The following is a 25559-nucleotide window of genomic DNA, read 5'->3' as shown; positions in this document are numbered from 1 at the left end:
GTGGACGTAGTGTTACTTCTCTAGCGAAGGAATATGGGGTAGCCAAGTCCACCATAAGTCTTATAAAAAAGAAAGATAAGGCAATTTATGGCTTGCACTAACGCTACCGGCAACCATAAGCTTAAACTTCTCGTTATTGACAAAGCAAGAAATCCTCGTGTTTTCAAAAATTTTAACTGTCCGGTGGAGTACAAAAATTCCAAATCAGCCTGGATGACTTCGGCGATTTTCAAAGACTGGTTTCATAATTCGTTCGTGCCGCAGGTAAAATCCAGATTCATTAAAACAACTTTTTTAACCAAGTTAAATGACTTTAATATTTAGGTAAGAAAATATTTGAAAGATGGGGACTACCTGAGAAGGCTCTTCTTCTAATTGATAATGCCCCATCACATCCCAACGAAATCGAATTAAAGTCCGAGGATGGTTTAATTTTAACTATGTTTATGCCGCCGAATGTGACACCATTGATCCAGCCAATGGACCAAAATGTAATTCGTATAACGAAACTATACTACAGAAATTTTCTACTGGCTTCCATTTTCAACAATCGATATCGATGACTGTTTTTTTAACATAGCACACTCAATTGATAAGTCGAACAGCGCCTGTTTTAATTAGTTCGAGTTATCGCGAGTGCACTGTATTTCAAATCTGTTTACTCATATTAAAAATTATTTAAATTTTAAGGACTTTTATTCAGTTTACATGTCATACACACATTAATTTTAATTCGAACAAAATTATTTCAGATGTGAATATTCAAAATACAACTGAATATTTGGACTAAATATGTATTTACTTGGTTTGAGAAATGCAGGCTTTCAACATAGTTTGCACTTTTTAAGTTCATATGCACATATAAACAGTAAACATCTCTAACCTCAGATGCGAAGTTATCGTCTTTTGATAAGCAGCAAAACGCAGCTGTTTCCACAAATGGAAAATAATTTACAACTAATTTTTCGAGATTTCATTGAAAAATATTAAACCAATTTGAAAAGGTTAGTCTACTCGAAGTCCAATTAAAAAGAAATTGAATATATAAAAATTATTAGTCGATCGGACACTTTTAATTGTATTTCTTATAATTAAAGAAATCTATTTAGCTGTATTTTGTCGAAGACCTTTAAAGAAATTATTCCTTCAACGGTTTGTTTACTTTTCATCTGAAAAAGAGAAAAAAATATATATGTAAACATTTCATCTGCCGGTTTGTAATTTTGGGCTTACCTTCTTCGTCATCGTCTTCGCCTTCTGCATCATCATCGTCAAAAAGTTCCTCTGTGAAAAGAAAAGTGCATATCGATTATAAATGGACCTTACATACATACAATTAAGCTAAATTAGAATATACCATCATTGTCCTCATTATCGTCTTCATCATCTTCTGGTTCAACCTCAATATCAGGTACCAAATAATACTGAAGAGGATTTGGCCAGAGGTCATCTTTGATCAATTCAGCAATCTCATCATTAACTGGATCAGTATTGTCTGAGAACCAATCGAAAAATGTCTTATAGTCCGCAGGTCGTTTCCGTTTATTTTGCTGATAGGGCTTCGTCATGCATGATCTTATAAGATCTTTGCCGTCTTTCCACTGGATGGGTGTGCTCGTTGACGATGGACAATCACTGTTTTCCGCATCTGAGCAAAAATATTTACAAATATATTATTTGGTTTATACAATAATTAGCATTTGTTTTGTATTACTCACTTCCAGAACCCAAGTGGAACTCTTTAGTAAGCACCTTATTTTCAAAATAGGGGTTTTCGTCGAAGTAGAAATGGATGCGGTATCCCGATTTTATATCTTCGAATTCTTCTACCTCTAACTTAGTAAGAGCATGGAGGCATTCTTCCTCTTCTTCATCCAAAATGGCAGACACTTGTGGATGGTTAATAAACTTCGGAAATAAAAGCATAAGGATATGAATTAGAAAAGCTTGTAATAAAGTGATATAATATAATAAATTTGGCGGTCAATTTTCGTATGAAGCTCGCTCGGCAGTGCACCATACAAACAGCAAGGGGTAGTCTCTGTATTGTAATTCATTGCAGAAATTATGTAGCCAAATTGGTTGGGACTTGCGAATTGCCCAATACACAACTTGTAATTACATAAAAGAAAAACATCGCTGCCTGCAGGACACATGTTCCTGCGCAGAGATGATTTCCTTGATGTCAAATTTTATCAAGTACTAGAATTCGAGGCGTATGCAGAATGAATTAAGATCGTACAAAAACAGTGAAAAAGAAAGCAGAAGCGACTAAAAAATCGCAATAGTATAAGAGTGAAAATGTGTACACAAAGCGCCACGCCGTTTCGTGACTACCAACGACAAGGCACACACACACACACAGGCACATACACTATGCAGTGCCATATTGGTATGACTGCCTTGTGGTTGCCAACAAAAGGGGTATGTAGAAAAAAACGTGTAAAAGAACTGATTCAGAATACACATTTTTACGTTTTCAACACACATACCAAAAACAATTTTCACTTAATATTGGTAAGTACGTGAGAAAATAAAACTAGACATCTAATTGTAACATTAGTATAAATTATGTAGTATACGCAATGCCCTCACTTTGACCACCGGCACTATGAAAATTAACGACCATAATCACAGAACAGATACTTACCGCTGTCACCCAGAAATTCGGGATTCTTTTCACCAACTCGCTGCGCTTCTCATAGCAGGGCTTCCTTAATTTATTATATTTCTGCTCTACCTTGAGTATTTCCTCGCTCGCCTTCTCATTAAGCGCATCGATCTCATTTTGGCAGGCATCAATTAGCTCCAAAGCTTCAGACTCCTCCTCGTTAGGCGCGTTTGCAGACGCCGCATTGCCGTCACCATCATTCGACAGTTTAATTTTTTTGCTCGGCAAGCTAGACATGTTGATAATTAGATGATTTTACCAATTTAAAAATGTTTGCAGCAATTTTTCTACACTTGCACTGTACACACAATTGGTACAGTCGTTACGCCGTGGCCGTTTTTACTAACGAAGAAGCGCAATTTGTAAGTCTTTCTTTTTCTTTGGGCCCCCCTTCTAGAACAGCGAATGAGAAAATGCCGCACAAAACTGTTGCAAAGCGACGATGAGAAATAAATGGCGAAGGCGATGAATGCCGGTAATTTTCTATGCAAATATTGGTAGCACTGTGCAATAAAACGGAGTTGCCATTACAGGTGTAACAGAGATGCATGTAGTGAGCACTAATGCCGTGTAAGGAGTCTATGTTCAACTCCTACCAGATTTCACTTTATAATTTTTTCTGCTTTATAATTTTTAAAAATATTAAATTATTATTATTATTATTATTATATATAAGAAAAGTAGAGGAGATCCACTACTTTACTTTAAATTAAAATCACACTATTACTTTATTTTGCTCAATCACTGCGAGTTCAAACAAATTTTAAAATTTATGTGCAATAATTTATTAAAAAATTTGGTTTGAAAAATAATTTTTTTTTTTAATTTTGGAAATAATCAAGAAATTAATTTATCATTTATTCTGCCTTAAATCAGTCAGTTAATAAATCTATTTTGCGTTCACATTCACTTGACATATTATACCATTGCTTTTCCTTTTATTGCTTTAGTTTAAACTAATTAATCGCAATTTAATAAACGAAATCACTCTTGTGCTTTTCATAGCGAACGCTAATTATCTAGTGCTAGTTATCAAACGCTGAAATACACACGAAGAATAAGAGATAAAAGAGGGCAAGACAAAATTCAATAAACATTCATGATATTATAGCTTAGACAGACAGTGACGTTAATCGGGATTAATGACTTATTTCAGAATAAAGTGCAACTAATGCGGATTGACAACTATATGTAATTCTCATAATTTAAAAGTACGTTCACATATGCAGCTATTAGCTGTAAATCCTCAAAATTAATCTACCCTTTACATATAGCGGATTACCTGCAAAATTGACAGTCAGCAGTCAGTAGTGCTTTGAAAGGTTTTTCTTCATAGAAATTTGTTTGGTGGAATATCTTGGAGTTTTAGGTTTGTTTAATTATTATTAACGTTATGAAGAAAAGACAAGGAGAAGGAAAAGCTAATTTAATTACGGAATCGGTTACTGGTAATAAACAGTTGGAGGAAATTCGTAATCGACGTTTACTGAGGGTTCCCAAATTATGGCAGCAATACACATACGAAATCCGATATTACGTTTTATAATAAGTAATAAGAGGACAGACGTTTATGGATACACGTTTTTTCTGTTATATGAATGCATAGTTAATAATACCTAATACAAATTTTATTAGAATTATGTCTACAAACCTATTTTCTTTGCCGGCATCCATTTTATTTAGTTTTTATTTTGACGTTTTTCTCTATACGCGTAAAAATAATGATCTATTACACAGAAACACAGGGTTGTATGTACAAAAGTATGGCAATAATCTTGGATTATTTTATAGTCGTAAGGGAGAGAAATTTTGTATGGGTAATCTGGCTTTTTAAATATGGAATGGGAGTTAAGCACGAAAAAGTAGATAATCTAGTTACATGTGAACGTATTATAATTATTATTATAATATAATTATTATTAATTAATTATAATTCATTTTATTATTATTAATTAATTATAATTCACTTTGGCAGCTCTCCTTTTTCTTCTTTTATTTATTATTATTATTATTTAACCTGAAAAATTGGTGATGGAGAAAAAAAATTAAACAAAGATTTTACTTTATTTTATAATTCACACAATTTATAAAAAAGTCGTCGGCTCAACCGAAATTTATTTTTAAGGGCAGTTTGTTTTCTATCCTAAAATATTTGTAATAAGATATTTTATAAACATAGTTACAAGTTCATATAAACTTTTCAAACGACTAGTTTTCTTCCAGGTTAAACTTCCAGACGTGAATGATAACTCCACAGTTCTTAAAATATGCAGTTGCTTCAATAGCTGCAAATGTTCCTCCAGAAGGTGGAAGAATTAAAAGGCCGTCTCCTCCACAATTCTTGCGGTATTTAGAAACCTCTTCTACATAATAATTTTTTCATAAAAAAGCACAATTGTTCAATAATTTTGTTTTAATTTTAATCTTTTGTTGATTAGTTTAGTACCAGCTTTTGGTAATTTCAATAGAGTCGACCTTAACTCGACTATGACTATGCCACATTGATAAAACAAAAAGTCAACGAAAACGTTCACCGCACAAGTATCAGAATACTTTATTTCTGCCATCCATTCTTAAAGGAAGTTGGTGCACATTGTATCCGCTATTGACATAATATGTCCCAAGAACAATCCCGCCTTCCATATAACTTAAATTTCCAAAAGTTAAAAAAAAATTATATATCAATAACCACTGAAGTAAACTTGGTTTAGAGATGATCACGTCAAAGTACAATATATGTTTGCGTTAACCCGATATAGGGATAAGGAAACGTGACCTGCTTCTTAAAACTCTGTCAACAACTACGATTTTTTTGAGTTAACGGGCATTTATCAGTGGGCATCTGCCAGTTTACTGGAAGATGAGTTGCGATTAAGCTCCCAACCAAAGAAAAAACTGGCAGCTGATGACGCAAAAAAAAAAAAAAACAAAAAAAATAAGGGAAACATAAGTAAGTTCCTCAGCTAGTAATATCAAATTTGCGAGTGTATTTCTGCCATAAAAATCGCCTTATAAAACCATTTGCCGTTCGGAGTCGCCTTAAAACTGTATGTCCCTCTATATGTGGAATTACATCAAGATTCTCACTATAAATTGGAAGAGTATCTAACAGAGGATGTACGAGCCAATTATTTGTTTAGTAATTAGTATATTTATATAAATAAAGAACACATATTTTCAATGCCTTTTTTATTCTCATTAATATATCATAAGAGAACAAATGCTCTTAATGCCTAGCCTACAGTCTGTTAATTAAATATTTCAGTGCATGCATTGCTCAAAACATCTTTCCTAAGCTGTGGAAAATACAGAAACTGGTGCTGATCAGTAAGGGTAAGGGTGACCCAGCACAACCGTCAGCTTGGCGTCCGCTTTGCATGCTGGGCAGCGCCGGGAAATTGCTTCAGAAGCTCATACGGCGCATACTTGCAGAGACTTTCGAGAGTGCAGGAGGATTGTCAGCAAGGCAAGGCAATCTGAGCTACGACGAGATATTGAGCATAGAAATGCCAGAAGATACATATCCAGTGGGATACGCGGACGATATAGCGTCCAGTTGTGTTAAACTGCAAAGGCAAAATGCACTGAAGGCTGTGCAACGAACAACGGCGCTTAGAGTTGCCTCAACCTACCGCACTGTCTCAGGCGCAGGCATTTCCGTGATCAGCGGGCAGATAGGCGTCTACCTCATGGTCCGCGAACGAATGAATGAGTGGGACTACAAGAAGAAACACGTCATAACTGCCTTCTTAGAACGGAGATGCCGAACCATGTTGCGGTGATAAAGCCGATGGGACACTGAACCGAGTGGCAGATGGACGACGAAACTTATTCCATCTATTGACAAATGGGTCCAAAGAACTGCGGGAAAGTGAACAACTTCTTAAATCAGTTCCTCTCGGGCCATGGATACTTCCGTAAATTCCAAGTGCATATACTGTGAATCGTTTAGCGATGAACGTCTGTTCAGCGTTTTTTAGTTGTGACAGATGGCTCGCAGAAAGAAATGCTCTGAGGGAGCAGATTGGCGCCATCGCGCCGAGCAACATAATCAGCAAAATGCTCTAACGCGAGGGCAGCTAGAACGCGGTAAAGAAATACATCGAGAACGAAAAAAAAAGATTGACCTCGACACAGTGCAACAAAGCGAAGCCGCACAGGTAGGGGCACAAGAAGACGAGCTTATAGCACGAAAGCTGGCTGTAAATATGGTGGACCCAGACGTGAGTGAATAGAATTGGTTCTTTATGGATGCCGTTCTGGGCCCTCCCGAAGTAATATAGAAAGTTGTTCCGGGAAGGGTGCCTCCCCAGAAGGAGAGGAGGGATCGTTTTAGTGGCCACATCACACGACGCAGTAGACGACGGTCGCTGTAAGTGCGAAGGCATTTTGAAGCCTACCTCACCCACCAAAAAAAAAAAAAATAAAAAAAAATAAAACATAAAAAAAAAATAAAAATAAAAAAAAAATAAATATATGATACAAACGGAAATTGCCACCAAGTGGGATATTACAAAAAAGAAAAAAAAAAAAATGGTTTATCTTAATCAGATAATTATATTTTATTAATTAATTTTTAAATTCACAACTGTTCCCTAAGCATTATGACCCTGATGAATTCTTTCATCGAAGAAGCGGACTAATCATAAATTTAGTTAAACACACTTAGAACATACTCACGCCTTACTTTATAAGAACTATGCTTTGCCCACGAAAGTTTGGAGTTTGACGCTCAAGTCTCAATTATTCTTACATTCCCAACCACTTGACAAACTACCTGTACTTATTTAAATTAATTATTAAGGCCTTTTCAATATTCTTTTATTTGTGTAAATTTTTAATTATTTGATCTTGACGGCGCTGGCATTCCATTACTCGTTACCATGATACTGGAAGCATCGCGAAACGTCATGGAGGTGCTCATCAAAATACTGCAACGTCACGTGAAATGGTTCAATAAGTGAAGAAGCGACTTGAGCGAAATCCCCTACAAAGTGCCAATCAAATGGCGAAAGAATTGAAAATATCTGACCATAGCATCCACCGCATACTGAAAACTGATCTCAGAGTCAAGCCTTACAATATCCAAAAGGCGCATGATCTCGTAGCAAAGCAGCAACAAGTCAGACTTGATCGAGCGCTCCTTCGCTTGGCCGAAAACGGTCAATTTCCGAACATTGTGTTCTCTGACGAGAAAATTTTTAAATTGAGCAATTCGTAAACTCCCAAGACGATAGGGTTTATTTGACTCACCGCTCATACGAGAATTTGAATCATCGATTGGCCACCAAGAGGCAGCACTAAAGCCACAGCCACAGGTAATGGTTTGGGCCGCTGTAACCGCAGATGGGCACTCTCCAATCGTTTTCATCGATAATGGCGTCATGGTAAATGCAAAATATTATCGGGAAAGTATTCTGGAGGTTGCTTTAAAGCCGTGGGCAGACAAACATTTCGGTGGTAGATCATGAACGTTTCAACAGGACTCGGCACCATCTCACAAAGCTCGAGTGAACCAAGAATGGCTAAAAAACAACTTTCCGAACTTCATAATGTCCACACAATGGCTCTCAAATTTGCCATATGCAAATCCGATGGTTTATTATCTTTGGACCGTTTTGGAGACGAAGGTCCCAAAGATTCAGCAGTCTCGAGGCGCAGAAAAGAGCCATTGCCCGCGAGTGGGCCAAAATACCGGCAAGTCACATTCGGGCAGCTTGCGATTCGTTGCTGCACCGTCTCTAGACCATAGTCAAGGCAAAAGGTGGCCATAAAGTAAATTGATTCTTAATTTTGTATTATTTTCCTACATTTTTCTACTTTGAATTGAATAAAAGTAATTTTTCCAACTAAATGTATGGCCCTTTTAATTGGGTACACCTCGAGTGCTGGTCCCTGTAGTAACACTTAGGTGAAACCCTTCGGCCTCATCAGTTTACACGTTACCATAAGTAACAAAACGTGTGGTGTTGCGGGCTGTGATTAATTATATATATGTATATAATTGGCGCGTACACCCTTTTTGGGTGTTTGGCTGAGCTCCTCCTACTATTTGTGGCGTGCGTCTTGATGTTGTTCCACAAAATTGAGGGACCTACAGTTTCAAGCCGACTCCGAACGGCAGATATTTTTTATGAGGAGCTTTTCCATGGCAGAAATACACTCGGAAGTTTGCCAATGCATGCCGAGGGGCGACCGCTATTAGAAAAAACTCTTTCTTACTTTCTGATCTTTCGCCGAGATTCGAACCGACGTTCTCTCTCTGAATTCTGAATGCTAGTCACGCACCAACCCCTTCGGCCACGGCGGCCGCCGTGATTATTTACACATTGCTAAATGCACCATTCGTGATAAATTATGTAAGTACTTCTGTGACCTATATTTGAAGAGCATCGGTCTCGAGTGGTCAAAAAGTCCACTTTCCGCGCGCATTGCCCCAATGACTCTAAGATGTCCTGACTTGAGCGGTATGTCAGGATGTATTTCATATTATACTTGTCCTGGATATACCGATACAAACCCTTGAACGTGGTATTGCTCCTAGGCAACACAATTTTAGAAATTAAATGTTTTTCTACAACTTACTTTTTCTCCACTTTTACTCAAAATTTTCAGAGCTAACAACCCAGTGTTTTGCTAAGGGAGCCGATTTGTCAAGAGGGAACGAGAAAGCTGCTTACTAAGCAAACCTTTTATTATTGAATCGTGCAATATAAGTACATTTAAATTATGTATTTATATATGTATATACCATATTCTATATATATACAACATTAACTTCTCCCTTTGAATAAGCGACTTCCCACATGACACCCACTTCAGTACAGTATGGCTTTTATTGCATGAATAATACAACATTTAAAAAAATTATTGAACATATTTTTTTTATTTATTCGTGGTTTACATCATGTTTACATTATTACATTTTTCTTTTCACAATATCTGGAATTTTGCCTACCCCATTATGGCGGCAAAACTCGCGTGACGTCACAACAAAAAGTGACTTTTTTCTCACACAAAAGTAAACTTTAGCTATTCCATCCATGGTTATTTACTGCAACTGCCGGCGTCGTGAATGTCAACGATAGCAGCAAGGATAGCCTAGCGCCACCACTTCGCCTCTGACTCAGCCATCATTTGGGACTGCCGTTGACGCACAGTTACGCGTTTAACAAGCCGGCATTAGTGTAGATATAAAAGTGTTTGTTTGACTGTGTATATAACATAATGAATGACACTTGGTGACATTTTCGCTGAGCTGTTGTTGCAAAATTGCAAAAATAACAAAACACAATTCACACACTAGTTGGCTAACTAGTTGACTGAGTGGAAAGCCGTCAAAACGACGTGCAATGCAACCAACACCAACCGTACATTCTCGTTGTTGGAGATAAAACTATGCGAAGCGAGGGAAGAGCTGCAGTTGACGTGTGCACTCATTTCTCTTTCTGGAAACGCGCGATAGGCACGAAAAAACGTTCTGAAACCAGTTGTTGTTACTATCAACGCCACCGGCATTTGCATGCTGTATGTGGAACAACGCTTGCGAAAGAACTGGCTGCAATTATGGTTGTGGTGTATGCCGCAAACATTTCATAAGTACATACATGCATGTATGTAGGTATGTACATGCATAAGTTATGGAGATGCATACATTTTTATTCGAAAGAGAAAATCACCTAAAAGAAGTTTGCTCTTGCGGTTGTTATTGCTGCCGTGTCGTCATCTGCTCGTCCATCAAGCGATTTGCATGCAACAGCCGTATTTTACACTTTCACGAACTGAGTTATAAATTGTGGCATTTCACGCGTGTGGCATGCCAGGCACGCCATTATCACAATGCTCTACTCAGGCATTTATACATGTATACATATATGTATGTATAAGTATATCTGTATGGAAGCACGCATATACATACGTACATGCAGTTGTGTGCGACAAACAATAAAGTCACAACTGGTATTTGGCATTGCATACCTGCCGGCGTGAATTCACTTAACGCATTGATATTTAATAAAGAGGAGGTCGGGTGTTCTTCGAATGAAGGCCTTCTTTCGGCAGGTAAAAACAAATATTCGGTAAAATATGCGATGAAAGAGCTCTGTAGAAATTAGATTTTCTCCCCAAGTGTCTGTTGTGCGTTCTGCGTTACAGACCCGCCCGCCCTTCAAAATACCTGAAAACTGGTCGAATGCATGTCTTATAGATTTTTACTTTATTTTCGGTCTTCATGTGGTTGTTTCTTCATGCAGCAATTCTCAGGCAGCCAGATAGCGATGCTGCTTTGTTTGCCGCTTGCTTTACTTCTATTCTTAGATTGCTAGTGATTATTGAATCGACATATGTAGGTAAATTCCAGAATCTGCTGTGTCGGCTTATTGCTAACTGCTAATTTGCATTTTATGGGTTCTTTGGATACAACCAAGCATTTGGTTTTTTCAGCAGATATGTGCATGCTGTGCACTTCAGCAACGTGCTCAAATTTGAAGAGAAGTCTCTGTATGTTGTCTTCATTCTCAACAATAAGAACTGCGTCGGCCGCGTAACTAATTATCTTGAATTCGCCGGTTATTAACACCGTATTTCTCCGAACTTCGAACAGATCTTTCTATCCGGAAAGTAGAGTTTGAGGGTCGTGCTAGGGCAATCTTTCCAAATAGGCAGGATTGGATTGAGGGGAAAATCTGCACCGAAGCTTGCATCTCTGTCTTCACTGACGGTTCCAAGATGGAATCGGGAGTCAGAGCAGGGGTTTACTCTAAATCAGCCAATTTTTCTATCTCCTTTAGACTGCTGAATACTGCTAGTGTTTTTCAGACAGAAGTCTTTGCGATCCTGTAGGTATGCAAAAGGCTTATGGAACGCGGGGGCGAGGGAGATATTAACATTTTCTCCCATAGTCAAGCCGCGCCCAAAGCTCTGATGACGCCATGGTGCAGAACAAAATTAGTAAACCCTTCTGTTAGGAGGAGATCAACTCTCTTGGGTGTGCAGGTAACATTTCTCTGATCTGGGTTCCAGGACATAGGAACATAGAGAGAAATGAAATTGCTGATGAGCTTGCCAGGAAGGGGACTAAATTGGCCTCAGAGGCCTCCTACCCGGGCATCGGTATCTCCCTGACAGTTTTTAAAGGGGAACTGCACAAATTATTTCTCAGGAAAGCGCAGGAAAGATGTAGCTCCATTTCTTCATGTGCTATTTCGAAAACCCTTTGGCTACAGTACAATATACGGAGGAATGAGAAAGTCCTTTGGACTCCGCGCCATTCAATTTCCAAACTCGTAGCTGTGTTTACCAATCACTAGACGATCGGCTCACACACGGTTACCATTTAATCCCCATTACAGAACTCGTGGGGACCTTTCAAAGGAGACTCTTGAGCACTTTTTCTGTAAATGTTCGGGTTTGGCAGCTAGACGATTTGTCACTGAGTGCTCCTTTCTGCGACAGCCTTGGGCAGTGCGCCAACCTAAATCCCACCAATCTCCTCCGTTATATCAACAGCTCTGGCTAGTTGTAGATATCTTCGTGTTGGAGGTCTCATAATGCTATCAAAACGCGCTTTAGTGCTACTTGAGGAGTGCCAGACTGACACCATTTCACCTACGTACCTCGCCGGTTGTTACTCGCTATCCAGTAAATTTGTTAATGTTGGACACCGGCTGTCACTTTGCCTAATTCCAAATGTTTTCGGTACTAGACATTTTAGCTTTGAGTTTGTTGTTTTTTAGCTATTCTTGGATCGCTCGAGCTTTGTGAGATGGTGCCAAGTCCTGTTGAAACGTCCATGGTCTGCCACCAAATGTTTGTCTGTTCACGGCTTTAAACCAACTACAGAATACTTTCCCGATAATATTTCGCATTTACCTTTCACCAGGCTCGATGAAAAGGATTGGATAGTGCGCATCTGCGGTTATAGCGGCTGAAACCATTACCTGTGGCGGGTGCTGCGTCCTGGTGGGCAATCAATGACTCAAATTCTCGTATGAACAGTCGGTCCATAAACTCTATCGTTACGAATTGCTCAATTTGAAAAATTTTCTCGTCAGTAAACACAATGTTCCACTTTCGGCCAAGCGAAGCAACTCCTTCGCACTAAGTCGGACTTGTTTCTGCTTTGGTGAGAAATCATGCGCCTTTTGGATCTTTCAGTTCCTTCGCCATTTGATTGGCACTTCGTCGGGGACTTCCCTCAAGTCACTTCTTCACTTTTTGAACCATTTCACGTGACGTTGCAGTCTTTTGATGACCATCTCCATGACGCACTGATTTTTAGATATTTAAATGCAATATTAATTTATTTTATTTTTAAATAACAGCTAAAAGCCAACTTCACGTAAAAATACTGTGGACAGCACAGCCGATGCGGGTTTTCTTTCGCCTACGCAGAAAGAAATTTCAAAAAAAAATTCTACAGTTTTATCGCCTCTTCGCCTACAAGTTGTTGACATTGAAAGAACTTTCAGTCAAGTTTGTCATAATGTGAGCAATTCAATGATTGCCTCAATAGCTACTCCACTTGACAAGTGTCAACACCCCGTTGAATATTTGCATTTATTAGCGAATTCCTTCGAATTGTCAGCAACTCGAAGTCAAACGCCAAGCTGGATTGCCGCAGGCACTTGTACGACATTGTTCGGTACAACTACTTCGTTGCCCGAGAGGATGACCCCTGGTCAGTCGATTTAATGCTTTCAAGAGTCTGTGCGTAGATGGGCGAAACGTGTGTTGCATAATTGAAGGTATTTATTGTTAAAAAGGACGAGCCCAGAATGGGATGATGCATGTTGCATATATTTGAGTCTTTAAAATCACACAAATTCCTCGCTGTTCAATTAAGGGAGGAACATCCGAAATTTTTTGGGTTAATATATTAGTTTTAATTGAATTTAACTGAATTGGTTTATCTTTTAATATTTGGTTATAAGCAGGCATTAATTCGTTGATAGAATATTTATTCATACAATTTTTGGTTTATGCTGAATATGACATAACACATGAGCTGAAGAGTCCTGGGTCTAACGAATAAAACACCTTTTTTGGTTCAAAATTAGCTTTATTCGTCAACGTAATTTCCATTAAGAACAACGCAATCATTCCAGCGCCGCTCTAAAACTTTCTTTGTTTTTATTTAAACTTAAAATATTAAACATTTTTCTCCCTTTTTGGATTTCAATAATATTTAGAAGCCTATATTAGTATATACATTGATTTAAAAAATTAACTCGTTATTTAATTATATATTTATTCTTTCTTATTCATAAAAATGTGGCACCATTTAAATCTGCAGGTCAGTTGGTCGTTTGCGCTTAAGTCTCCTCGTCTCGGTTTCCTTTTTTAATGGAAGTCGCCGAATTTCGCTGTTAGAATGTTCTAGTAGTCGATTTGTGTGTCTTAAGTTGTTGTTAGGTATTTCTTCATGGACAGTTTTTACTTTACGGTCTCGATGGATATTATCATTTAGTATATACCATTCCGAAGTATCTTATTTTGCGTTTGTTGTATAGATTTTATATTTGTACTGCTTGCAGTTACCTAAAGCTCTGCACCATATTTCCATATTGGTGTTATAATTACTTTGTATATTATTATCTTATTTTCTAGTGAGAGCGTTGAATTTTTTCCCAAGAGCCAATGAAGTTGTTTAAACCTAGTCTTGATTTCGCGTCACTTTGGTCCAATGTGTAACTTCCAGTTAATTTTATTGTCTATAATCATACCCAAGGATTTTGCCTTTTTGTCGTGGTGGATTTGCTTATCCCTTATGAATATTTGATTGTATTGTTTTTTTCTCTTGTTAGTGTATGTGACGTGGGCGGTTTTATCTTCGTTTGCTTGAATTCCCCATTTCTCGAACCATTGAATGGAGTTGTTAAGTAATTCCTGAAGTTTATAAGCAGCCGTTCTTGGATTTTTGTCTGATGCTAGAAAGACCACTGTCGTCTACAAATGTTGCTATTAAAGAGTTCTTCGTTGCCGGTGTAGGGATATCAGAGGGTAAAGAAGCTGCCCAAGGACACTACCCTGCGGTACACCTGCTTCCATTGTTAGTATGTATATCAGAATACTTACATATCTTCGAATTTTACATAAAGTTGTCTTCCAGTTATATAGCTTTTCACTAACTTGTAGTAGTCTTTAGGTAAATAAGTTAAGAGTTTTTGTAGAAGCCCTGCATGTCATACTGCGTCAAAAGCCTTGGCTACATCGAGATATACTGCTTCACACGTTCGTTTTTTATCGATGTCTTCAAGAATTTTGTTTGTAACTCTGTGAACTTGCTGGACGGTGGAATGTTTCTGCCTGAATCCGAATTGGTGGCAAGGTATTGTATTATTTTACCTTTTTGTATGATGGGCTCGATTCTTTGAACATTTTTTGATAATACTGGAAGTATACTTATAGTTCTGTGTGAAGTTACTTACGTAGGATCTTTGCATGGTTTTGGTATTGGAATAATTTGAGCAATTTTGCATACTTTTGGGAAATATTTCAAGGTTTGATTGAACAAGTTCGTTATATAGATAAGCCCCTTCTCTGGGAGTTCTCTTAAAAAATGTATCCCAGCAAGTTTTTTTGTTTTATATGTTCGATGATTCCTTCGTATATGAGCTCTGATATATCATTATTATTGGGGAATGGTCAGATGACAATTCGATTAACGATTTAATTGGCATATCTTCACGGTTAACATTTTTGGTTATAAAAAAGACGATCAGATCAGGACTTTTTTTGGGTAGTTGGCCAGTATTTCAATACAACTTTTGGAGAACGATTTATACATACAGTAGGTTCTGTTTTTATGCGGTAGATACGTTCCGCAAGAAACAGCATAAAAAAACAGCATAAAAAAGCGACTAGTTCTATAGTAAAACTATAGATACGTTTCAAATGCTAAAACCGCACAAATCTGAAATAATGTAATAAAATCGCATAAAATAGGGCACTAGTCCCATATTATAACTATAGATACGTTCCATAGACCGCATGCATCTGAAATAATTAAATAAAATCGCATAAACAAAATATTGTATTTTTGAAAATTATATCTTTATTTAAGAAACGTCAGAATCGAAAAATAAATTTAAGTCAGAAATAGAATCAGACAATACCCACATGTTGCGCGTTCGTTTAGGATTTGGCGTAAAATCACTTTCGTCACTTTAGGAAATGTACACGTCTGATCTAGATAGTTATGCAGGCGGTTCCATACTTGTAGGGTTAGCATTTCTGATGTAATCTGTGATGAGTTTTTGCTTAGCTGGTTTAGAATCTTGTTTATATGTACAATTCCCGATAGGTCGACATGCATTTTGTAATTTAAAAAAAAACCGCACTATTTCAAAACCGCATAAAAAAAAGCCGCATAAAAGCAGAACCTACTGTATTTTGCCTTAAAATATTTTTTTTGCCAACAGTGAGCACCTTGAACAGAGCTTTCCCATAGTCAAATGCTCAAATATAAAGCCAACTCGTTATTTTGATATCTCTGCGATGACAGCTAATGCACGCAACTTCATTTTTCGATCATTCAAAACGATTTTATGAATTTTTTTTTAATGTTTTCTGGTGTTACGGCCTCATTTGGACGTCGTGCATCATCTCTCTACGGTGTCTCTACGATCATGTTTGAGATCAGCAAATCGCTAGAGCAATGGCTGGCAAATGATGAAGATTTTATGATTTTTTATAAATTTTGTACATAGTTTGAAACTTGTATGAATATGGTATTTATTAAAGAAAGAACTTTATTTTTATAAAAAATAATTCAAATTAAAAAATGAATAGTCCAAACGGTATTTTTTCCGCGGGCTGTTGATGCATAAATTGCTTAGACGCATTTAAGGAGTCCCGGTGGTCTAGAGCTCGAAAATGTAGGGTATTTTCAGGGTTTTTTTTGCAATAAAAAAATGAAAAACGATATTTGTTTGTGATAATTGTTTAGACTTTTTATTTAACTTCTTTTACATACAAAAATTAAAAAAAAAATTGTTTTTAATTTTAATAATTTAAAAAATGGCGCTGAAGTTGACCCTCCCGAAAAATTGTACCTGGGCGGTGTTGTCCATTTTGCCTATTCTATTTATCTGAAACACAAAAACCAAAAAAATTATTAATCAGTATGACTGTAGCAATGTCCCGTACTAAAACAAAAAAAACAAAGTGGCGCGGTTTTGAATTAGTCACTCTAAAACTTGAGTGTTTCTCAGTTTCTAATCAAAAAAATTCGAAATAATTGAAATAATAATATGATTCTAGTACGGGCGATAGCCATTGATGTTGTGAACAATATATTAAAATTTCAGACGAGTCGGTTGAATAGTTTTTTCGTTATAAATGAGTTTAAAATTTCAGGCACAGGAGCGCGAGGGCCGCTCTCTACCTAGTTAATGGGCTGTAGAAGCTGTAATATTGGGGATTTCCGCATAAACATTTCACAGTATATTCTATACTTTCGAAATATCGAAAAAACAAAAAAATCGATTTTTTGAAATTTCTAGACCACCGGGTCCATTTAAATTAAATTTCTCCTACATTTTGTGGAGAGCGTTTCGATTTTCTCAAACGGCAAACGGAGCTTTCGGCGTTTAGTGCCGGCCGCTGTTAGGAAAATTTGGTATTTGATATTTTACGTGGAACGTGCGGAACGAACCCATGACCTACATGCATTTGGTCACTCCTAAGCACACTTAACCCTGCACACTTAATCATGCCCGAATTAAAATGGGCGGGCTAACATTTTTTTGAGTAGATATATAAGATAGGGTTAACTTCAATATTAACTGTTCAAAATTTCCAGGTCCTAGATGTCCTGGTTCAAGAGCTACAGGATGTTGCGTATATGCAACATTGGGCAATGGTGGTATATATTTAAAAACAAGTTTATTTCTTTTACAAATGCCGTTAATTTATATTTTATGTATGATAAGACACGAAATAGTTTTTTTGGGGATTGGAACACAAGTGCACATTACATTTGCTGCATTTACAGCTTGGAAACCCAGTGGTGCATACTCTACATCTGCCTCTTGTTCCCCATTCCCGCCAATGATTATAACCATAAAGTCGTAGTGATTTTGGTGGGTCTTCAATATTAGCTCTTTTATAGGGATTTGATTTGACGATGGAGCTGGTGGTGCTGGAGAAGATGATGCAGTTCCTGAATTCATTGTCAAAAGGAGTGATGATGGACGACCTCTCTTTTTGGCGACAGCTGTAGTTTGACTTGCGTTCAAAAGTTCGGCAGCAACATCCAATTGAAAATTTATAAGCGGCATATATTTTGATGCGCATGTACCATTTATTTGAGCGGTGGTTGATTTTGTACAATTCAAGCAGCATGTCTGCAAGATCAACCCATGAGTTTGTTGTAACATTCAACTATACCTGGACGAGGTATGTGTTGCATTCAGTCATGGGATTCTTACCTACATAATTGGGAACCAGTTGGACGCCCTTATTATCATACCAACGGCAAGCAATCAAGTTGTGCGTTGCTTCATATCTGAAACCGCTTGATCCACTTCCTCGCTTTTGAAGGATTTTTTCACTGCTTAGATCACAATTTTTGAATCGGTTGCTTCGAATTGTACCAATGGCCAGTATGCCTTTTTCTTTTAGAGCACACATCAAGCTTATTGAACAAAACCAATTGTCAAAAAACAGTTTGAAATTTTGGTTTACTGGCATATTGGATGATAAAAAATGCACAATATCTGATGATATTCCCAGGCCATAAGTCTTGCACGTTACTTCTCCAATGTACAGACTAAAATCATATATAATCCCGGACACACCAGCTCTCGTAAACATTTTGAGACCCAACTTGTGGGGCTTCAATGGCAGATACTGATTCAAATTATGTTGACCTAAAAAAGAATTTTATTCAGAAACGTATAACATATGTTCACAAATAATAAGTTACCTTTATATTCAATCATTTGCTCATCTATACTTTGGTATTCTTCCTGTGAAATATCATTGAATTGTTTTTTTATGATATCCAACATAGGCCGAACTTTGTAAAACTTGTCATAGTTAGGCGTTCCTTTCTGAGGCTGTTTAAAATTATCATTCAAATGGAAAAATTGTTTTATTTTCTCAAATCTGTTTTCAGCCACAGTTCATCCGTAAAGAAAGTACTAAAATATTCTATGGGGTTTTTCACCGCATTGCTGCATAATTTACTTTTCCAGGTGGTCTCACATTCCATAAACTCAGCACTACTCCACTTCAAACTATTGAAATCAATTTTTTCCATTACCTCCTGTGCAACGATTTCATTTTCATTCAAATCTTCAACATCTTTAAATTTTTCAATGTTTCCTCTATAATTTCCTCCATATTTTGATCTTCTTCTTCTTCAATTTCATCGTCAGCCGAATCATCCCAATCAAAGTTGGCAAATCTTTCAATCTCAGCTTGAGTCAGACCTTTTGGGCGCATCTTAGAAAGTGTATACTGAAATAAATTATATTTTTTGAAAGGTTCCACAATAGACTAATGTTGCATATACGCAACACGAAAATAACAAAATTATTACAGACAAACTAAATAATATTTTGATGTAGGGTTTTTTTCTAAATACTCTCTTACCTTTCTATATTTTTGTAGTAATGTTGGTTTCAGGATGAAATAATTATTTTAATAATTTTTTTCCACTTTTTTAGAACACCGATTTTCGCAAAATCAATTTTTCAACTTCTCGCTCACAAATATAGCTACGGACAGAAAGCCTGTACAGCTGACTGCCAAACAACTTGCTGTTTGCTTTCTCAACACAGTAAGCTATAATTTAAAAGAAAATTCAAAACAATAACTAGAAAATAACGGGAGTTAGAGTGGTCTGGCATGAGAGGGTTAACTACAATGGGAAATTAACGATTACTAGATACCATAATATTCCTCAATAGAATACGATGCTTTTAAAATATCCGGCAACGCGCTGAAAAAGACCATTTAATTAAAAAAACTGAAATAATGAGAAAATATACATACATACGTACAATAAATTCTATATGCATGGAGTATTTTAGGTAAAAAACGCTAACGTGAAACTCCGGTAGGCAAGCGGAAAGTTTTAGTCCTTTCATAAATATAAAATTCGGAAGTGGTGCTCTCCTTTAGTTTTGTGCAGTACATATTGAATCTATGCACCTTTAAATGCGCAAGCAGTGAATAGCCCAGCCCAAGGGGCGGTCATTTGCATTAGGCACACCGCACCTTGAACAAAAAACTTACTACTTAACGCCCCTTCTTCATTAAATTCATACTACAAGTAAGTAGCAAAGAAACTCTAGCGTTTGCCTGCCGGAGAACATACATACTACATACGCACATACCCTTGCACGTATACATATAAGAGAACAAAAAAGAAACGTATTTGTCTATGATATTTTCTTTCCAACTACTTAAGACTAAAATATGCGCTGATAATGCGTGCTACTTACAAACATGCAAGCCCTGCCCCGTTATTTGCTCACTTGCCCAACTCTCCACTTTTCCTCTCTCCAACCAAATCATCACAGCGGCCGCTGTCGAAAGGAAGCACTAGCGAAAATTGAGTAATTTCGCGCTACAATGCTTCGCTATAATTTGCCGCCAAAAACAGTCAACAAAGTGCCACTACTTAAATTCTATTTCCTCTTCCCATTCAAGGTTTTTTTATGCAGAAGTATTTAAAAATTTAGAATGAAAAAAAAAATATTAAAGGTCGCAAATGTTTTGGATGACAAGCACGAGCTGAGCGCGTAGTAGCCAAGTTTTCGAAACCATAAATCATGCAGTCAGACGCAGCAGTCACAATCTGCTGACTTTACTTCGGTGGAAAAGCGGCGAACTGAAAAGTTGGTCAAAATTGTGTCAGCAGAGTTGAACTAGACCGCTGAGCGCTGTGTAGACAAAGAAAATCTCAATCTTTGACATTTTAATTAAATTACCTATTCCTAAATATGAGTATGAAATGGAAAGATTCGTGTAGAATAGGAGGTCTACTCCTTGTATGTATGAAGGAATATTAACTCACGAAGTTGTCAACATTTGTCAAGTGCGCGGAAATTGTAATTGCGCACCGAATTCAACTCAATGCACTAAATTAATTTTTCTTGAACTTCTAGTCTTTAATAAAAATTTGTTGGCTCGCTTAAACCAATAGATGTAATATTCTTTATGATAACATTGAAGAAAATTCACTTCTTTTATAAAATAAAAAGACAAACGAAGGCAGTAGATGGGAGATGCAATGATTGTAAATAAAGGGCAAAGCAATCAAGCACAAGGCATGCAACCACTAACAAAAAAATTCAATTTTATTACAAGTAAAATAAAATAACAACAACAAAGTACCGAATAGCCCTACATTGTAGAAAGGATGCATTCTATACAAAAGCTTCCATATACGAGGAGTTTAAGAGTTTTGATGCGTATCTTTCCACGTTAGCTCTTTTCAGCTAACCTTACACGACTGGTGCTTGTGTGAGTACATGGATTGCGCTACACTGGCTCAGCTGCCTTTGTGGTTGGGATTTATCACAATCGCAATTGCATTTCGTTCGCAAGTGGCCGTCGAATTGATAGAATTTCCCGGGGCTAAGCGTATGCAATGCGTTGCAATGTAATGCAATGAAAATGCAACAAAGTCACGCAGCATACAGAAAGTTAGTAAGGAACCAAACGCTATTCAGCAGCGTAAAAAATATGTGTATACCTATGTTTACAAAACTTTTATTTGAATGTCTTGAATGTTGGTAAGAAATCGGACGCTTAAAATATTCATACTTGTTTAAGTTATACGGAAAAAAATGTTTAATGTTAAATAAATTAGGTCAAGGGGTTATATACCTTATGATCAGAAAGTACCGGGAATGTTTAACACACGAAGGGATGGCCTTCAGCTCCTTCGTCGCATTCTCTTTGATCTCCTCTATCGACTGAAATCTCCTTCCACGAAGTGGTAACTTCAACTTGGGAAGCAAAAAAGAGTCGCACGGGGCCATATCAGGTGAATACGGTGCTTGCACGATGGTATTTACTTGGTGTTGGGTCAAATAATCCAGCTCAATTTGGGCGCGGTGCGAGGGCGCGTTATCATCATGCAAAATCCAAGAATTATTTGGCCACATTTCCGGCCGGCCAGGCAGACGCTAATGATCCAAATCAAAATCAAATTTTAGCACGAGCTTTTTCAATATATGTTTAAATAATTAATAGAAGATTTTTTTTTTGAGAAACCCTCATTTTGTGAAAAAAATGTATATTGCTTATTCTTTCGATTACTAGATAAAACATTACTTTAACGAAATCTGTTTGTTTGTATACTGCAGCTGTCCAGTTCACAAGTGTCAAATATGATTGACGTTCGATGTGTTCCACAAAAATTATAAATCTTCCGATAGAGTGATTAACTTTGCGCCACAATATGGTCTTTTTTCAGTTACATGAGAACTGTCGATATCGATAACTAGGATCTGACAGCTAAGAATGGCAAGTTGTGTTGACATTTCTGTTTAGTAAAATTTGGCAAGTTACCATGAATCGTTTAACGCCAGAAGGACGTTTCCAAATTGTGGAAATAAACTTTGAAATTAAATATGTAAATTCGTTTGCGAAATTCAAAGAGCACTGACGGCATTATTGGTTAATATTTCTTTCGAAATGCGGAAGTAGCTACCGTTACGATGAATGGCGGACGCTATCGGGTCACGCTGACTAACATTTTGTTTCCAAAAATTAATTAGCTAACATTAACGGTATTTGATTCCAACATTAAAGTGGGCGGTGGGCTTAAAAACCAATTTATCGCAGCATTCAAAGCGAATACGGCCAGATTTATTGGAAAAAGTAGTCAAAAATTGGACTGATCGAATGGGTCAAGTAACTTGTAGCCGCGGCAGATATATGCCGGATATCATACTCAATAAAATAAATGCCATGAAATCATCTATCAGATTATAATAAAAAAAATGCATTCCAACAATATTTTTGTTAAGTTCTCAAGCTCTTAAAAAACACCCGATACATACATATATCGAGCGATCACTAATATTCATATATTGATTGGGGAAAAAATAAATCCATTATTTTTATTTTATTTATGTTGCGCAAATGGTTTAAAAGAGTTTTATGGCATATCTTTAGCACCGGAGCAATGCTACGACTATTAACATGTCGGTCAACTTCGATTATTTCTGTGATTTTATCGATATTATCCACATTTTCTTTAACATCAAAAATACCTCAACGGAATCAACGAAATCAAAATTGCACTTTTCTTTTATAGTCGATTTTTTATTGTATTACTTTAAGATCTTTGTATGCGTGACAAATTGTCTTTAAAATGCCCATTTTTTTAAATTAATGTGTTATGGTTATGCACAATTTAATTTAGAAACACTTTTGTTAAGAGAACGACTTTTTTGATATATTTGAGGTTATGTAGCAAGATAAGGTACTGTTTTCGTAAAAATGCCGTTATGGTTTTTTCGGTATGTTCTGGTATTTTGTTGCTTATTTTTAATATGAATACACCTCTTGATGCCCTATGTCCCACTGAGGATTGAGGGGCGGAAGAACTGATTACACCTCTATGGTTTTAATTCGCATTCAGTTAATTCAAACGCTCTTTAAAATGTGAAAAAAGGTTTTCGATGCTAAGAAGAGTTGAGAGAGGGGTATTTAATATTCTTGCATAAACTTAAAAGGAGCAAAAAATTAAATTTACACCTTCAAAATATCAAATTTTATAAGAATCAACAAATTTTCACCATCAACACTAAAATCTTCTCAGAGTGACCGTTTTTAATCTTCTTTTGTTTAATAACACAGTTTTTTTTTAACTTAGAGTTTCGGTAGCTTAAAAAAAAAAAAAGACAAACACCAAACTTAAAAATTTTCGCATTTTGGGTATAAAAAAGCACTAAATTTCTTGCGAAGAGCAAATAGTTGGCAACACAGCACATATTATAGTACATACATACATATGTATGTATCTCCATTGAGATAGCAAACTTTCGATATTTTCTTCCTGTTCAGCGATAAAGGGCTTTATGATATCACTCAAGAAGCTAAATAATTGCACTCCATTTTTTAATGTGTAAAAAATATTCTCAGCTATTAAATTTCCCTGCCATTTGAACATTGGCACATATGCATGTATGTGTGTAAGTATTTGAGTATATTTAGAGCGCAAGAATTAAACGCCAGTCTGTGTTTACTTCTCATTTTCACACCAATGCCACTTAGTAGTTTTACGAAGTTTTTTTACGTGCTTTCCTACCTCTCCCCAAATACAATTCAAACTCAACAACCTGGCTCATTTTATTTTTCTACTTCTTTTCTGCAACTGCCAGGAAAACGTTTTTTATTTTCCACACGTTAGTAGCAGTTGTCACGAAATGTGCGTTTAACACGGGGTAGCTGGAATACAAACTTGGCTCTTTTAGGTGTTGCTGAAAATGATTTAACAAAACATGGAAAGGTGTTTCAAAAAGAATTAACTAGAATAAAAGACAAACCATTAGAAGTACAACATACGTAAGGATACTCTGCATCCTTACATATGTTCCGACACTGTAAAAACACTTCTTTAAGAATTGATTGTATTTATTTAAAGTTAAAGCGTCGCTTTAGTTTGTGATTTAGGATGATTCTAGAAATTTGGTACTGTGCACCTTTACACTCTTACAGCTATAATATAGTGCATGTTTATCAAAAAAATTCATTGGCAGCTTGAAATATCATGTGAAATGCAATAAGCATATTCCCATTTTACTATTTTGCCGTGGCGCCAAATTGAAAAGACTCAGACCCTTTTTGGGTGTTTGGCCGAGTTCCTCCTTCTATTTGTGGTGTGCGTCTTGATGTTGTTCTACAAATGGAGGGACCTACAGTTTCAAGCCGACTCCGAACGGCAGATATTTTTATGAGGAGCTGTTTCATGGCAGAAATACACTCGCAGGCTTGCCATTGCCTGCCGAGGGGCGACCGCTATTAGAAAAATGTTTCTTGTTATATTTTTAAGTAGCGGGTCCCAAACCCAGCGCACAACCAGCTATTCTGGGATGCTTCGCCTTCTCACGTTGGCTCACTCCCGAACGAGTGTTCGGAAGCTACCCAGAGGATACTTAGGTTAATCTCGGAAGTTGTGAGCTGCTTGAACCATATGTACATGTAGAAGAATCGTCCTGGCCACTTCCAAGTGAATGGCGATCAGTAACTTTCCCCACTTGCGCGGACTTCTACATATGGAACCATCCTCCAATGTAGAATCTCTCTCAAGTTTTACTTTAGACTAATTAGGCAATTGAGCAGTAAAGTTCTCTCTCGACGAACAAAACTAACACTCTATAAGGCTCTCATCATGCCTGTCCTAACGTATGGCGCAGAAGCGTGGGCGATGACAATAACCGATGAAGCGATGCTTGGAGTGTTTGAGAGAAAGATTCTGCCCAAGATTCTTGAACCTTTGCACGTTGGCAATGGCGAATATAGCAGGCGATGGAACGATGAGGTGTATAAGCTTTCGACGACATAGACATACCACAGCGAATAAAGATTCAGCGGCTACGTTGGCTGGGTCATGTCGTCCGAATGGATACAAACGCTCCGGCTCTGAAAGTATTCGATGCGGTACCAGCTGGTGGTAGCAGATGAAGAGGAAGGCCTCCTCTGCATTGGAAAGATCAGGTGGAGAAGGACTTGGCTTCACTTCGTGTGTGTCCAACTGGCGCCGGTTAACACGAGAAAGAAACGACTGGCGCGCTTTGTTAAACTCGGCCAAAATCGCGCCAATTAAGAAGAAGAAGAAAATAAAGCAATTGACTAGCAAAATAAATTATTGGAAATCATTTTTTTGGGCCTCTGACTACCCCTAACCCCTTAAGGAATA

The 25559-nt window shown here is 37.1% G+C and overlaps 1 protein-coding gene across 1 annotated transcript; it reads right to left on the bottom strand.

Moving 5' to 3' along the window:
* Positions 1–1034: 1034 nt before the first annotated feature.
* On the bottom strand, positions 1035–3135 carry LOC128862773 (protein SET). The gene is made up of 5 exons (XM_054101504.1): positions 2651–3135; positions 1719–1908; positions 1358–1648; positions 1234–1284; positions 1035–1169 (listed from the first exon to the last, which is right to left on the bottom strand). Exons 1-5 carry the CDS (start codon positions 2906–2908, stop codon positions 1159–1161), a joined length of 801 nt encoding a protein of 266 aa, XP_053957479.1. The 5' UTR covers positions 2909–3135; the 3' UTR covers positions 1035–1158.
* Between the last annotated feature and the right edge of the window lie 22424 nt (positions 3136–25559).

This window comes from Anastrepha ludens, chromosome 2, assembly GCF_028408465.1.
Source record: "Anastrepha ludens isolate Willacy chromosome 2, idAnaLude1.1, whole genome shotgun sequence".
Classification (NCBI taxonomy): domain Eukaryota; kingdom Metazoa; phylum Arthropoda; class Insecta; order Diptera; family Tephritidae; genus Anastrepha; species Anastrepha ludens.
This window is presented reverse-complemented; position numbering and strand designations above follow the sequence as displayed.